General features: G+C 36.1%; 1 protein-coding gene across 1 annotated transcript in view; it reads left to right on the forward strand.

Moving 5' to 3' along the window:
• The window catches only part of LOC107750463 (paired box protein Pax-5-like), a 52741-nt gene that overhangs the window by 30928 nt on the left and 4695 nt on the right, over window positions 1–17118 (forward strand). Inside the window, exons 7-8 of the mRNA XM_016565832.1 lie at window positions 7995–8124; window positions 16701–16787. Of these exons, the coding sequence (XP_016421318.1) occupies window positions 7995–8124; window positions 16701–16787 (217 nt within the window). The remainder of the gene's footprint in view (window positions 1–7994; window positions 8125–16700; window positions 16788–17118) is intronic.

The raw sequence follows: 17118 nt of genomic DNA on the forward strand, positions 1-17118 counted from the left end.
TGACTTGAGTAATGATGCTAAAAATTCAGCTTTGAAATCACAGGAATAAATTACATTTTAAAATATATTCAAATAGAAAACAGTTATTTTAAATAGTAAAAATATTTCACAATATTACTGCTTTTGCTGTATTTTGGATCAAATAAATGCAGGCTTGGTGAGCAGAGGAGACATCTTTAAAAAGCATTAAAAATCTTACTGTTCAAAAACTTTTGACTGGTAGTGTATAGGCCTATCATATATATATATATATATGGTGGTGGGCCGCCTGGACCAAAAAATGCCTGGGCCGATTTTTTGTCCCAGTCCAGCCCTGCATACAAGCCACATTTGTGGAGAATTTGTGATATTGTTGTCACATGCACACAATGACCACTCTTCTGCTTCAGAGTTGCTGTAGCTCTTGGTCGCCTCTCTGACCAGTTTCCTCCTGGCTCTTTCATTCAGTTTGGAGCGACGTCCTGATCCAGGGAGGATCTGTGTTGTACCAAATACCTTCCACTTCTTAATAATAGACTTCACTGTGCTTCTAGCCACTGATAAAAGCCTAGTTGATTGTTTGCTTCAGTTCAGGACTGAAATGCTCCAGGAAAGCTCTTTTCTTGCTGAGCTGATCAAAATGAGCACAGCTGATCACAGTTGAAAGTCAAATGGCTTTGTGTGCCGTTGAGAAGGTGATGAGCTACACCTAATTGAGTTTACAAGTAATTTTTACGAGGGGATGATCCTTTTTCCAACTCAGTGATTCGGTTTTTGTTCTTTTTTTTAATGTTGGCGTTATATCTTTCACTTGGATGTTATAAGTTACACTGAGTAAATACAGCTGGATAAAACAAAAACTGTGTCCGTCTTCATTTCAGGCTGCAAAGCAACAAAATGTGATTATTTTAAAGGGGGGTGATTCTTTTCTATACCCCCTGTATATAAAAAATGCGGTGTGATTATGTCATTCAAATATGTAATAACATCAAAATTATTGACTACTATTTAATAACAAAACAAACTGTTTACAGTAAATTGCACCGGTGAAAGTAACTTTAAAGTGCCAAATTAGTTGCCTTAATGCAATAGCACAGTTTCACTTTTTAGTATTCAAAACAAAACCAATAACAATCTGAAAATAGATGACAACATGTACAATAATGCTTTTTTTATTTTCAGTTAAACTCTTCATTCAGCACCTCTCATTTTAAAATGTTAAATCATTAAATTGTACACTTCCCTGCTCTTTTAAAATAAAAGAGTTAGATGTACTATGAAAATGCACTGTAACATTCAGAACTCATAAGTAGTATTGTGAACTTCTGCAACTTTCTGTCTTCAGAAATTCAACACGTTAACCCCTACTGGTAGATTCTGTAACTACAACTCATGTGCACAAAGCATCTTTAGGCTATTTAGAAGTAGCAGTATAATTTGGAAAGATAAAATCTGCAGGGATGACATATTTTTGTAGGTCTACCCATTAGCATCGACAAAAAGCAGGGTTTTCCCATTGGCTTTTGGATTCTTGCAGAAAATGTGCTCTGTGACCAACAAAATTTCATTTTACGCATTTTGTGTACAACTTAATTTTATGAATTTTGAATCCCAAATACATTCAGCTTCTGTAAAATCGTTCACTCTTTATTTAAAATCTACATGTTGGAAAGTTAAAGTTGGTGCGAGTACAAACACAATGTGAGTGATGTTGTAAATACGATTTAAGAGGACATTCATGTCCAATTTTCAACTAGGAAACTTGTATTTTCAAATAATTCCAATAGTAGAGGTGAGCATAATCAAAGATCTAAACTTACATACAAAGCAAGAATCTCTCTCTCTCTCTCGATAGATAGATAGATAGATCTGCTAATGTATATACTGTGCATACAAGTCACTGTGGTAAGAAAGCATCTGCTATGATGGTAAACATAAAATGTAAATTTATTTCTTTTTCTCTCCACCCATTAATTTACCGTCAAGCTATATCTATTAGATAGTGATGGAATTTTTTTTTTCATCTTTCATCCTCCCCTCCTGCGCCCTTTCTCCGCCTCTTTACATTTCTTTCCACTTCTCCTCTCATTAGCTCTCTCCATCTCTCAGTTTGTGGTGCTGGAAGGACCATTAAGCACTGGCAGATCTATTAATTAGTGTCCTGCACTTCAAGGGGGAGCATATAAAACAGCGCACGCTCGTGTGAGTCATTTCATTTGAATTTTCCTCTTTCCATCGCCTTACATTACGCCAGAGATACATCAACAGCCCAACAACCCTTACACTGAACTAATTACTCAACCAGACCAAGAGACGCACAGAGAGAGAGAGAGAGAGAGAGAGAGAGAGAGAGAGAGAGAGCGCGAGCGAGCGAGCGAGAGATAAAGGCACTTTCCAGGGAAACTTCCAGTCATTCTTAAAGTGAATATGATTTTATTTTATAATCAAATGTAAAGGTAAATATTAATATTGAGCTCAGAGCAAAATTGAATGCAGTTGTTTGACTCAAGCCAAAGCATTTAAGGTAGGGATGAGATGGGGGAGTGGGATTGAGATATGACCAGGTCAGACTTGAACCAACACCTCAATTGTCTACATTTTGGAAAACTCCAAAAATGTGCCTATAAATACAATTCACTGCTGTTTTCAGCTGAAATTAACACTAGTGGCAGTAAAACACTATAACCAGCTCCATATATATGGCTTTTCTGACATGGTAAACTTGCTCAGTAGTGCACCTGGTACAGCACCTCTTTAGCAAATCCTGACACTAGTTTATTAACGGCAAAAGAGGGTTTGCACTGGCGCAAACTGTTAGTAAATCTGGCCCATTTATTCGTGGTGTGTATTCATGCATGAGTTGTCCTGGTCCTGTTATCCCTATAATTTCCCATCCTCTTTCTACTGTAATGGGGGAAAAAAGAAAATTGCAGTAAGTTTATACCAACATTGGGTAAAACTTTATTTTAAGGACCAATTCTAGCTATTAATTAGTTGCTTATTAGCATGCATATTACTAGAATATTGGCTGTTTATTAGTACTTATAAAGCACATATTAATGCCTTATTCTGCATGACCGTATTTTAGATCCCTTAATCCACCCCATACCTAAACTTAACAACTACCTTACTAACTATTAATAAGCAGAAAATTAAGTTTGTTCAAGGAAAACTCTTAGTTAATAGTGAATGTGTTCCCTACTCTAAAGTGTTTCCCAAAATTGTTACTTAAAATGACAGACTTGGTAACAGTTTGTTTAATTTACATTTTTCATATAAGAGTGCTGGTGACAAATTGCTTAAAGGGACAGTTCACCCAAAATATAAAATTCTGTCATCATTTATTCATGTCTTGCACTGTCCTGTTCTCCCTAATTTCTTGTACTCTTTTTACTGTAATTAAAAAAAAGATATTAAGCGTTAGCGTTAGTTCTGGCAGGTCACGTGAGTCAAGCTTGCATCAGCTGATTCTCAGCTGATCACATCTACCTATAGGAATACGACACCTATCGCGGCATTCCTATATAAGCTCTATTCAGTATTATTCAGCAGCTTTTCAGATTCAGCAGCTTTTCAGCTTGCTCACGAGCAAATTACCCTCCTCCATCCCCAGCTCCTCCTTTCGCCACAGTCAGGACTTGGCTTTCTGATATTCCTTGCTAATCAGACTCCTTTATCTTGAATAAAGTGTTACACTTAAATATTATTAAGTACATTAATGATATCTGCCTTGTTCTGTTCTGTTAAGCCTAGGGGGGTTATTATTGCTGCTCTCCCTGCTCATTCATGACGGCTGCATGGATGGGCAGGGAGGTTTTTGCCCAGAACAGAACCATACCGCCAAACCAAACTTTATGCTAAGTATCTATCATTTTGACGATAGTGGTCCTGACAGAAGTATATTTATATCAAATTTGTTACATAAAATGACACTTTTAACACTTGTATAATATATTTCTTGTAACAGTGCTGTCAACACAACTTGAAGGGACAGTTCACCCAAAAATGAAAATTCTGTGAACATCGTTGGTAACCAACTAGCTACTGGTTGCCATTGACTTCCATAGTATTTTTTCCATACTCATACAGGTTTGAAACAACTTGAGGGTGAGGAAATGATGACAGCATTTTCATTTGCTCATGTCTTTCCAAAGAATGACTACTTACGCGAAACATAAAAGAAGATTTGTGTGTGTATGCGTCAGTGAAAAGTCAGTCTTTTTTTTTTTTTTTTGGACCCCACTTTGATTTTATGGACAAAAACAGCAGAAACATTCTTCTAAATTTTCTTTTGTGTTCCGCAAAAGTCATACAGCTTTGGAAAGAGGTTATAATGATAGAATCTCCATTTTTGTGTAAAACTATGCCCCCTATATATAAGATTTCAGCAAAAAAGCACAGAAACAATGTGGTCTCAAATAAAGCATTTAGAATGGTGAGTGTGTGTGTTAGACATGCTGAGAGCCGCGGCACCAATAAATGTCTCCCTGTCAGTCAGGCTCATTTAATACTGCATGCACTGCTAAATACCTCCCTCGCTCTTTCTCAGTCCCACACACACATAGTGCAGTTCACAGGCTCTTCTAAGAGACAATACATACAAGCTGAGGGAAAAATAGAGGAAGGGAGATAGAGGGAATGGAAGAGAGAAAGAGCGTCTGAGAGGAAATACTATTATGTAAATGCGGCTGCGGGTTGGGGTGAAATTATTTTGGTGTCGCGCGATTAGGGGCCTCATCTGTTATTGATGTGCGCAGAGAGGAGAGCCATTACAGAGAGGCTGTGTCAAAAATGACCCCCGAGAAAACTGTGACCCCAGAGAGAAATTGAGAGAGCAAGGAATACCCTTGAAATGGAACTCCAGTAAGTTTCAGGCAATTGTTATTTAGTCAAAATCAATGAGTTTTTTTTTTTTTTTTTAAGTTTCCATTTTTCTCTTTTACTCTGTTATTTAGTCAAAATCAATGAGTTTTTTTTTTTTTTTAAGTTTCCATTTTTCTCTTTTACTCTGAGTTTCTTCTTTTCATCTCCATCCCCATTCCTTTACACCTTTTCTTCGATCACTATTTCTCTCTCTCTCTCAACGTCTGGCCTCTCTCCAATCTTTGCCCCAGCTGTGGTGTGTGTGTGTGTGTGTGCTGCGTCTATATGTGAGATGTGTGTGTGTGTTTGTGCATCATGGGCTCTGATGGGTTGCATAGCTTCAGAATTGACAACATTTACAGGCTAAAATGAGAATCATCCATCTTCACTAGGCTGCTGTCAGAGGCAGGGCCAAACTTCATAATCCCCAATTACTAGCGCTAACCTCCCGATCTACATACACACATGATGAGGGGGCGGGTGCGAGCCGCATAAATAGAGAGGAAATGCCTCTCAGACTGAATGACTGAAACAGAGAAATAGACAGTGAAAAGGAGTCAGGGATGGAGAGAGAGAGAGGAAGTGGACGGCGTGAGCTGTGATTGGTAAAGTCACAGTCTACTGCCCTTGCGCTGGTGATGAGCACTGAGGTGTTTAAGGGGTCACTGGGATACACACATACATTCACACACACACACACACACACACACACACACACACTAACAAACACTCTGCTTACCTCGTATATTAGATAGGGATTTAAAAGTTGTGGTTTTCGGTTGTAATTCTAGTGAAGACTTACAGTTTTATTAACAATTTCAACATACATACATACATACATACTTAAATAAATAGACTTTAGTCACACTATTGTTCAAAAGTTTAGGGTTGGTAAGATATTTTTTTTTTCTGTTTTTGAAAAAAAGTCTTATGCTCACCAAGGCTGCATATATACATGCATATATGTTAAAGCTACATTACAGTTACAATTTACATTTTTTAAATGTATTCCAAAGCTGAATTTTCAGCATCATTACTCCAGTCTTTAAAGGAACACTCCACTATTTTTGAAAATAGGCTCATTTGAGAAAGGAAAACTTGAAATCGCATCATATGACCCCTTTAAAAGAACAGCATTTATTTAAAATAGTTTTTTGTAGCAATGTAAACATCTTCACTGTCACTTTTGATCAATTTAAACTAAAACGCCAAAGGAAATTATTCAGTTATCAATAGTCAGGGAAATAAATGTAAATGTTTTTTTTTCTCCATGAAATTTTCCATGGCCTCTAGCACCCCTATTTTGATGGGCTGTGGTTCAGTGAAGAATCACTTTGACTGATTCATTGAGTTGAGTGACTCATTTGACCATTTCCCTGAAGAGAATGGCTGCAAATTTTAAATGTGTAACTTTTAGGAGTACAAATACAGATGGGCAGGCATGGATTAAAATCCACAAAACTCCTCCTGAAATCAAATTACGTGGTTCTTGTATTTTTTTTTTTTTTTAAATGGAACCTGTTCTGAGTGGACAGAGGATTCGTATCCCCAGTAAAAGAGCACAAGCTTACATGCAGCTTAAAATGTATTTACAGGAATGTTAAAGTGGATGGTAATAGCTTGTTATGACGCAACTGTACAGTAACAGCAGGGGGAAGGTGTAGCATCACAGGGCTCACAAAATCACTTCGGGCAGTCGGGCAACCAAAATGCATCACCACCCTGCCAGATGGGCCATCTTGAATAGTGATATAAAATCCCTTCCTTGATTAGCATTGTTCACTCACTTGTAGGGGTGAAACAGATCGTAGTTGATCATTTGCACATGTTGCCAAATTAAACATTCAAGCCATTGAAGCGCATGAAGAGGCGAAGGAGAACTCAATTCGGTACTCGTTTTCTGTGTGCACTCATTCAAACCGCGCACACAGAGAGCCACGTTTCATACAGCGTGTGAACACAGAATTGATTCCTCTTTCGCATCTTCTTGAGCTTGAACGGACACATAAACACAAAATTCTTTCAAAATAGCCGTCTATTCGCAAGTATTCTCGTAAACACAGACGGTTATGTCTTACGTGAGCGTAAACAATGGAGAAAGAAATCGCATGTGTATAGAGATGAGATCCGTGCAATCGTTCTTAAAGGGACAGAAGCCTATAAAAACCTGCTGCTGTCTGTGTCACTAATGTTAATCAAACAACAAAACACAACTTTCAATAAAGATTAACTTATATCTCATTTATACAGTGATAAAATGTCTGTACCTGAAAAAAAAAACTAATGGCCTTTGTTCTATTTTATCTATGCTTGAAATTTGATTGTTTGTTCTTCTTTGTATTTTATTACTGACAGTTCACTTGTCTTTAAAAATTTTAGACTTTTATTAGTTATGATACTAGTTTTTGCTGTGGTATCGAAGAAGTACTTATAGTGTTCTTTAGATAATAAAGAAACTTTTTTTGAACAGCTGATGCTCATCCAAAAAAATGACCCAATCTGTTACTCAAAATTCATAATACGATCTGAAACATGAGTTGTGTCATCCCTTGCAGCCCTACTCTCTTGACTTGTTATTTGAAGGAAAAATACAATCACCGAAGTTTTTGTTCATGCTGATTTGTCCGGACGGAAGTTCAGCTGTCTCTTTTATTCGGGCTAGTTAAATTTATTCTGGGCTACCAAAATCTGAAGAATGCCTGCCCGAAGGGCTACCAGGGATTTTGAAATTTTGTGAGCCCTGCATCAGGATTTTGTTGGGGTTTAATTCACTCCTAAACAGGGTTATTAATAACCTCCTCCCGGACTAAAACAGAAGCGACATCCACTTCCCAAACTTTGCCATCAAACCACATCCACACCTGAGTGACAAACCCCATTACCGCCAATGGAGATGAATCACTGTGGGTGTGGGGTGGGACAGAGATCATTGTAAGTAATTGATCGTGAAAGCGCACAAACGGGGTCAGTCTGAGGTCGGCCACATACATCACCTGGATGTACGCCACCACTACTCATTACTGTTGACTACGTACCTGTGTGCATTCACAAATTGTGGAGCACAAACACAAAGATGAGGGTTAACATACAAAGTAATTTCATGAAGTTGATTTTCTTCCATTGTAGCCATCTAATGAAATCTCTCTCCATAGACATCCGATTACTCGGCTATGGCGTCTTTGGCTGGCGGATTGGAGGAGATGAAGCACAGCTTGGCCAATCAGACGGGAGCAGAGCTGGGTTCCACCATTGCAGGACCTCAATCGTATCCACTTGTGTCTGGTAAGCAAACTATATGGGGGGAAAAAAACGATGTAGTTTTCACAGTAGTTTTCCCAGATGTTTGCTTATCAAAGCGATCAATTCCAAGCCAGCACATGATGACCTTCAATGCTGAAATGTGTTTGAAATAATATCAGCTGTTGTTTCGACGCTAAAAAAAAAAAACGCTAAAAAAGGTTAACAATGTACTTATAAATCAACGCTGAAATTTTAAGACTAAGATTTTAAGTCAGTATTGTAAAATGTTGACTCGCAATTGAGAGATATAAACCCGCAGCTCTGAAAAGAAAAATCTAAATTGTGAGAGAAAATGTTGTAAAATGAGAAAATTACCTTTTTATTTTTTTATTCCATGGCAGAAGACTTCAAAGAAAAAAAAATCTGAATAGTAAAACAAACTCGTAATTGCGAGAAAAAAGTCAGAATTGTGAGATAAAAAGTTAAAATTACTTTTTTTTCTATTTTTTATTCCGTGGCAGAAACCATTTTTGTTTAGTGGATAAAAAACAAAAATGCTAATAAAAACTACAAGCAAAAAAATGTAAGGCTTAAACTAGTCAAATCTCACGGAAATGGAAATGACTATGGCAGAATTTTTGACATTTTGGAACTAACATGCAGAGGCTTTTTGTCTTCTTTTGCCATTTCATAGCTAGCACTTAATGTATTCAAAATAAATGCAATGAAATAATATATTAACACATCATGCATAATTTGATTTCTATGTAAAATGAATTTGAAAGTAGAAAAAAAAGTCTAAAATATGGTAATAGGTTTCCAAAGCAGTGTTAATGTGACCTTCTTATAGAAAAAAGAGAGAGAGAGAAAAATAAAATAAAAATCAATCTCTGGCTCATAAAAAAGCCAGAAGTTGAAGAAACATATACCATTACTATTATACATATACCCACAAACCATTACTGTGATATAAGACTTTTATCATACCATGAAGATATCAGATGCATACTAGATTCTTTCCAGTCTACTACCAACTGAAGTGCTGATCTGAGATCTGCTAGGCTCTCTCTGTATTATAGCTGTGCTGAACATGAATTAGAACCACCTGACTGTAGATCAGCTTGCTGTGGGCAGCTCAGAAGTGAGATGAGAATGTTATCAGACGTGTTAAACAGCGCTCAGTGATTCAGATTCAGACTCTATATCCTAAGGGACAGAGGGAGTGGATGGAGACCTGTAATTACTATATACACGTCTCCTCCTCTCCCTTACTCACTCACTCCATTTGGGAGTAAGGGAGCGCTAATTAAGAGCTGCTTGGACAGGAGCCCTAACGAGGGAATCATGGAATTGGGATTTGTGCACCATCTGACAAGGTAGAGCGAAACCTGTACGTCTCGACTGTGTGTGTGTGTGTGTGTGTGTGTGTGTGTGGAAGGAGAGAAAGCCAGAATGAATTACAAACAGAGCTCGTCTTATAATGGACTGTGTGAAAAGACTATGGAACTGGTACCTCATGTTTGCATAATGGCGCCCCCTATTGGCAAATCACAAATTAACATTTTATACTTTACATTTATGATGACTATCAATTTTTTATCAATTAACAAATGATATCATGCAAATCATGAATGCAGAAATGATTAAAAATATATATAAAGAGAAACAATTTTTTTTTTTTAAAAACATTATTTTGGGCAGTCTCTTTTGTTTAGTTTATAGAAAAGGAAATGTGATCAGGAAGTGACACAAGCATCTGCTACACATACACCATTTTTCCCCCCAATGATTTTATCTCTTTTTTTGAGCAAAATCTTTTCCTGTCTACCCTCTTTCTTTCATTCTTTTCTCTTCTGACAACGTCTCTCAGAGGACTAGGCCTTGTCTGTTCTTCCTCTGAAGAGTCCATCTCTCTCTCTGTCCCTCACTGTTGCCCTGTCCACTGACCCAGAGTGGATTAGTATCCAGTCTTCACTAATGTCTTCCTGTCACCTAACATGGACAACCCCCTAACATGGCAACCAGCAGAACAGAGAGTCTGAGACTGTGTGTGTAACTGCGTCAGGTCCGGGCAAGGTACATTTTCATTGGGGCAAGTGATCATATATGATGTTTTTTTTAAATTGTATGTTACTTTTTATATTTTTGCTGCTTCATGCATTGTCCATTGCTAACATATTGCTGAAATGTTTAAAGGTAAATTCAAATGTGACAACTTGCCCCAATGCTTGTGACAGCATGCCCCTTTTTGTATATTAAGCAATATCACTGCATTTTGGCTGAAGACATTGTATTCGAAAAATGGCATGATTGCGAGTATGACATTGCTTTCATACAACAGTTCAATGAACAAGGTTAATATTCAATAACTTGAATTTTAGAGTATAGAGTAGACATGATGTACTTTGTCTGTTGTTCCTCCACAAAGTAAAATAGTTCCAAACAGCATCAAAGCAGAACTAACCATTGTGTGTGTCTGAACAACGTACGTAAGTGATGTTTCGTTTTTGAAAGAATCAATGTTTATGAGAGAAACAGTGGCTGGATTCACGGAAATCTGCTTTAGAGAGAAGTTAAGAAATTTCTTAAAATAATTTCTAAAAACTTTGCAAGAATGTTCTCAAAAAAGTTTTTTTCTTAATAAATAAATTACTTTGGGGTTATCTGATTGTATGGTGATTCTTGCCAAAGACACTCTGAAAAACACCTCAAAGGCTTTCTTTTTAAGTTGATCAGAAAGTCTTCTGCAAGAACCGCCATACAATCAGATAACACAGAAGTCTGTATAAAAAATATATATATGTAGCTAGTGTTTTGTTGTAATGTTTACCAATAAATTCATTAAACATATTACCTTTGAGAATTGAAGACAAGTTGTACGTTATCCTAACTTCAAGAGGTTATTTACGATGACTTTTAACAGCATTCTTTTCAGGAATTCAAGTTTAGTCTTTAGAACAATCTTAAGAAAAACGATAAGAACATTCTTAAGAAATGTTTTTGGGAATGCAAAATATTCTTAACTTTATTCTTAATTTAGAAAATAAGAAGAAAACTAGCAGTTAAGAAGAATTGTATTTTTACAAATCCAGCCCTAGTTGTGTGAATGATTCAATGACTTATTCGACACAGTTGCAACATTCATTTTGTTGCTCCCGAATTAATTAGCACTTTTGAATAAATCTGTTGACTCACTCAAAGACTCAAAGGTTGTCTGTGTATATATTCATAATATGCATTATAATATGAGTCTTCTTGACTGATATATGACCTATGAACACACATCTCATTCAATTTATACCTGCAAACATAGAATCTGCAAATGCTGAATAATGTGTTCATTCAAAGTCATACAGTACTTATGTTGCACATCAACTGATGGGTAAATTTTCCTTTCCTCTGTTCCAATCCTAACCCTCCTTTGTACCCATCCTGAGTTATTCTTCACCCTGCCTCAGTCTCTTATACCTTCTCTCGTCTTCTCTATCGCCCTTTTTATCTCTGATACAGTATTCAAGTTTCACTCCCTCCCCCTCACAGACCGAACGGAGGCTTAAGCGGTGGCTGTGTTGAAGGGGATGGATGAACTGAGGGTGATGGTGTTTATTATGATGAATGGGCTGCAGTCTACAGATCAGCACCATGTGCGGACTGAGAGATGATTCACTCTGACAGCCATGTCATGTAGCCTAATACAGTTATACATCCAAACAAAAGAGAGAGAGAGAGAGAGAGAGAGAGAGAGAGAGAGAGAGAGAGAGAGAGGAGAGATAAAACGAGTTAAATCTCTCATTAATATTATTATTAAGCCATATTTGTTTTTAATGAACTCTAAATCAACAGTCTAAAAGGTATTGACATGCGGATCAGTTACCTGTGACTAAAGAGCTAAATTTTTTGAACTTTCAATTTCACTGACCTGATTTTCTTTTCAGTTCCTCTGAATTTGCCCCTTTCTTTAGTGAATCAGGCCTGAGGGAGACAGGGGCATGTATGTTGTACACTAACAGTAGAGACTACCAGATCCTGTCATACATCAGTGCATAATTATACCAGAGGCCCTATTACCGGGGCAAAGGCAGATTTGTGATCTGACATAAAGCGAGATGGCTGTATTAATCGGGACGGTTAAACAGGATGTCGCTAGTTTACCAAGCTCATAAGATGTCACTTATCTGATTTAATAAGCTACAGCATAGATCCATGCTTCATTCACTTTGCAATGTGAACTCTTTCTGTCAGTTTTAAAAATCACACTAGCCTTTAATTGAAAATTGGTTAGTAAGGGTACATAAATGGATGGGTTAAATGCAGAGCAAAAATTCAGAGTATGGGTCACATGCCACTTCACTTTAATTTGCAAATCGCCAGTTCTGATTCTAAACAACTGATAGAAAATCCACATGACATGACCGCTGACATCTTATCAGGGAAAAAGATTCTCAGGTCTCAGGTCTAAACTCCATTGTAAGTCAGTGATATTAGTAATAGTTTAAAGTATCAGTAATAGTTTACTGGGACACAGTGGTACGGCCTCCTTTCTTTGAGCTATTTTTTTTTTATCTGCAGGCCACTTCAGAATTACAGAAATACACATGAATTCTCTCACTAAGATATTCATATTCACAAACACAAAAGCATGTAAATGGCATTGAATACTGTTCACATAGATACATATGTGACTTTAATAATACAACCTGATTATTTTTTTTCTTAATCCAACATCATTTGAAATGAACTGAAAAACACTTATATTTCTTGTTGAAATAAAAACAGTTAAGAGGAGGGTTGCCAGGTCTGTGGGTTTCTCGCGGGATTTAACTATTTTTAAAGTGTTGCTGCGAGTTGATTTTTTTTATTTATGCGGGTTAAAGCTTTGACATATTCCATAAATTATATTTGACTAACATGCCTGCACTGAAGTATTTTACCAATTTTATATTCTAAGCAAAACATTATATAAAATATAATATAATATCATATTATTTATGGTCACTGCTGTATAGTACTACTAGAGACTTGAAATAAGCAGGAGAATTGTATTCCAACTTGTTTGACACCCTGTAGTATTTCAGGGTCTTGAAATAAGTTGTTAGTTATCAAGTGATTTGTAAAATGTGGTCTAACAAATGTTTTATAATTGGAGTTTAATTGATTTAAAAAAAAATATTTATTAGAATGCATTTCTGAAACAAGAGGAAGCACAATATAATACACACAAAAAAGTTTAACACACAATATATGCATCCTCAATCTGGTTATCAGGATATTTTAATATTTTTTTAATATATATATATATTTTTTTTTTATTAGCAGTATTGGCAACTAAATGATGGTTTAAATCTAAAAAAAAAAAAGGATTATTTAATACTTATATAGACTGAATATTTAAGATTAATGCCCAACTTACTTAAAGGGACATTATCATAGCAAAATTTAACCCTTTAAAACAACCCTCTCTTGAAGAGCGCCTTCTCTTTAAGTACACAATTTCCTGATAATTTGCTCACCCTCATGTCATCCAAGATGTTCATGTCTTTCTTTCTTCGGTCGCAAAAAAATTAAGGTTTTTGAGGAAAACATTCCAGGATTTTTGGACCAACGGGTCCAAATTGCAGTTTCAGTGCAGCTTCAAAGGGCTATACACAATCCCAGCCGAGGAATAAGGGTCTTATCTAGCGAAACCATCAGTCATTTTCTAAAAAATAAATAAAACAAATGCTCATCTTGCACTAGCTCGACTTCACACATTACGTCGTCACGTTGGAAAGGTCACGTGTGATGTAGGCGGAAGTACCGACCCAGTGTTTACAAAGCGAACGTGCAAAGAAAGCCAAATGTGCATTTGTGGTTAAAAAGTATATACATTTTTATTTTTTTTTAGAAAATTACCGATGGTTTCGCTAGATAAGACCCTCATTCCTCGGCTGGGATCGTGTAGAGCTCTTTGGTGGTCTGTTGGTCCTCATTGAAGTCCATTATATGGATAAAAATCCTGGAATGTTTTCCTCAAAAACCTTAATTTCTTTGCCACTGAAGACAGAAAGACATGGACATCTCGGATGACCAAAAACCTTAATTTTTTTGTGATTGAAGACAGACAGACATGAACATCTTGGATGACATGGGGGTGAGCAAATTATGAGGAAATTTATCAGAAAATAAAATTATCAGAAATGTTGTTGTGCACAGCAGAGCATTTCAGAGTCTGCTTTTTGCATTAAAAATAAGCTAAATGTTTAATTCTTGATAAACGTTCTGCAACCTGTATTACTGTTACTTTATTAATGATAATGGTACTAAATTAACTTTATTATGTTTTAGTGTGTTCTATTATTTTTTTTTAAATGAAGTAGTATAAATTATATTGCCGCATCATATCAGCTAGAATTTTAATATTGTTGCATCCCTGATTATAAAATAAGTGTAAAAACACTACTGTACGCTGTAAGAAAGAAAAATGCCAGGATATTATCTGTTAAGTTTATAGACATTTAATTTAACCATAAAACACAAAACAATGCAATGTGTAATTCATTTGAGAGCAAGGGGGCCCCCTGGTGTTTCGAGGGCCCTACGCAGCTTGCATACTTTGCGTATAGGGAGGATTGGCTCTGCATTTACCTTCTACTATTTATTTATTTAAATTTTCTGTGTTCATGAAGATATATTGGAATTGATTAAATTCAGAACAAAATTTTAAAACGAAGAACACTTAAAACTTTACTTTGACCGCAACAATCTTATGAATCATTTTGCATTCATCACTATTCTTTCATATAATATACAGTATGTGTGAACCTTTTTATATCCATGTACACAAATCTCATTTTCTGTAAAATTATATATTGTACACTGAAAAAAATGCTACTAAATTTTTTTAAGGTAAGTGGTCGCAAACATTTTATATTTGTTTATTTAAATGTAGCTAAAATAAATTGATTGCAACCACTTACCTTAAAAAAAAATTAGTAAATTCAATTAATCATTTTTTTCAGTGTATATGAAATATGAAATTACATATAAAGTCCTAACACAAAGCTAAAAGTAAAAGATCAAACTTTTTTTTTTAAAGTTTTTGAAAGACACTTATGCACAATTATTTGATCAAAAGTAAACAGTAAAATTGTAATATTGTGGAATATAATTACAATTTAAAATAACCATTTTCTATTTGAATATGTTAAAATGTAATTTATTCCTGTGATCAAAGTGGAATTTTCAGCATCATTACTCCAGTCTTCAGTGTCACATGATCTTTCAGAAATTAGTGCTGATTTGGTGCTCAAGAAACATTTCTTATCATCATCAATGCTGAAAACAGTTGTGATGTTTAGTATTTTTGTGGAGACTGTTATGCATTTTTCACATATTTCTGTACCTTTGTCATTTATTCAGCATGAAATTGCATTAAATTGACAAAAAAGTATTCATTTAAAAAAAAAAAATAACGTACTGATTGTGTAGCCTCACACACACGATGATTGGTCCCATTCTGCAGTTTATATATCACATACTGTATGCTCTGAATTGCTGTCATTTTTCCATATTGTGCTTACAGTGTGAACAGTCTTATTAGAAACTTGGAAACCATGTTTTGTGTAACTCTCATTTTGTGCAGTTTTGTGATTACATTTGTTGCTTGCTGAGAAATCTGCACTTTTTTCATTTCTTTTTCTATTTTTCCTTTCCCTTCATTCTCTGTACAAACAATCAGTACAAACAAAGTCTAAATGAGATAAGATTAACTTCTGCTATATAACTAGCTAGCTATTTTAACCTATATATAAGAATAATACATATGATGTTGTTGCTTTAATTAAAAGAAACTGTTGCTTTATTTTCTTGTAATTGAAAATCCCTCACAGTGTGACATTTCTGTACTCCTGATATGATCTTGTTAGCTTGCTTACAATCAAGCTAGCATTTTGAACATCTTGTATTTAAACAGTTTCTTTGAGTACATTCAGATTATTTTCTTTTAATGATAATCAAAGTACAAAGAAAGATGATAAAGTTATAGGTTGACCTGCCAAGCTAAAAGAAATGCCTCAACTGCTTGTTTACAGCTCTCAGATATGATGTATTTATATATTTCACTGCCACTTTTATGAAAAATTGATTAGTAGTGCTTTTTCGTTTTTCCCTATATCTCCTGGATCCTCTTCCTTCGCTTTATCCCAGAGTGTATTGCTTATTTCTCCTCTCCTTTTCTGTGGTTCTGTTGCTTTCTCTCTTTCAGCAGGGGGCTGACACACAGGGGAGGGGGCACAAAACCAGCCAGGCAGAACCGACAGAGCGAGAGATGGCGGGAAAGAGAGAGAGAGAGAGAGCTGGGGCCTCTGATTTTGTGACAGCCAGCAAAGGGAAAGTGTTCCCCAGGGAAAGGGAGAACGAGGGAAAAGAGGGAGAGAAAGAGAAAGAGAGAGGGAGATAAGGGGAAAACTACACTGAAGCAATGGAGGAGAAAAACTGTCACAAATCGACACTTCCACCCAGCCAATTGGACCTTTTAGGCTCCTACACAGTATAGGATGTACAATCCACTTGCAATTGGAAAAGTTTGTGCAATTCTACATGCATATCTAACACTTCTATTGTCTTTCCTTGAATTTCAGGAGGAGATTTCTCTGGCAGTCCTTATTCCCATCCGCAGTATTCAACATACAACGAGCCTTGGAGATTTGCAAACCCCAGTCTACTAGGTAAAAGCTTAAGAACAAACATATGGACAGTGATGCAGAAAATTTGCTCTCAATGCTTTTAAAGGGGTCATATGACGTTGCTAAAAAGAACATTATTTTGTGTATTTGGTGTAATGAAATGTGTTTATGCGGTTTAAGGTTCAAAAATACATTATTTTCCACATACTGTACATTATTGTTTCTCCTCTATGCCCTGCCTTTCTGAAACGCATCGATTTTTACAAAGCTCATCGTTCTAAAAAAGCGAGGTGTGCTGTGATTGGCCACCTATCCAGTGTGTTGTGATTGGCCGAATACCTCAAGCGTGAGACGGAAATGTTACGCCCCTCAC

The sequence above is a fragment of the Sinocyclocheilus rhinocerous genome, unplaced genomic scaffold, assembly GCF_001515625.1.
Source record: "Sinocyclocheilus rhinocerous isolate Xijiao unplaced genomic scaffold, SAMN03320098_v1.1 scaffold1, whole genome shotgun sequence".
Taxonomy (NCBI): Eukaryota; Metazoa; Chordata; class Actinopteri; order Cypriniformes; family Cyprinidae; genus Sinocyclocheilus; species Sinocyclocheilus rhinocerous.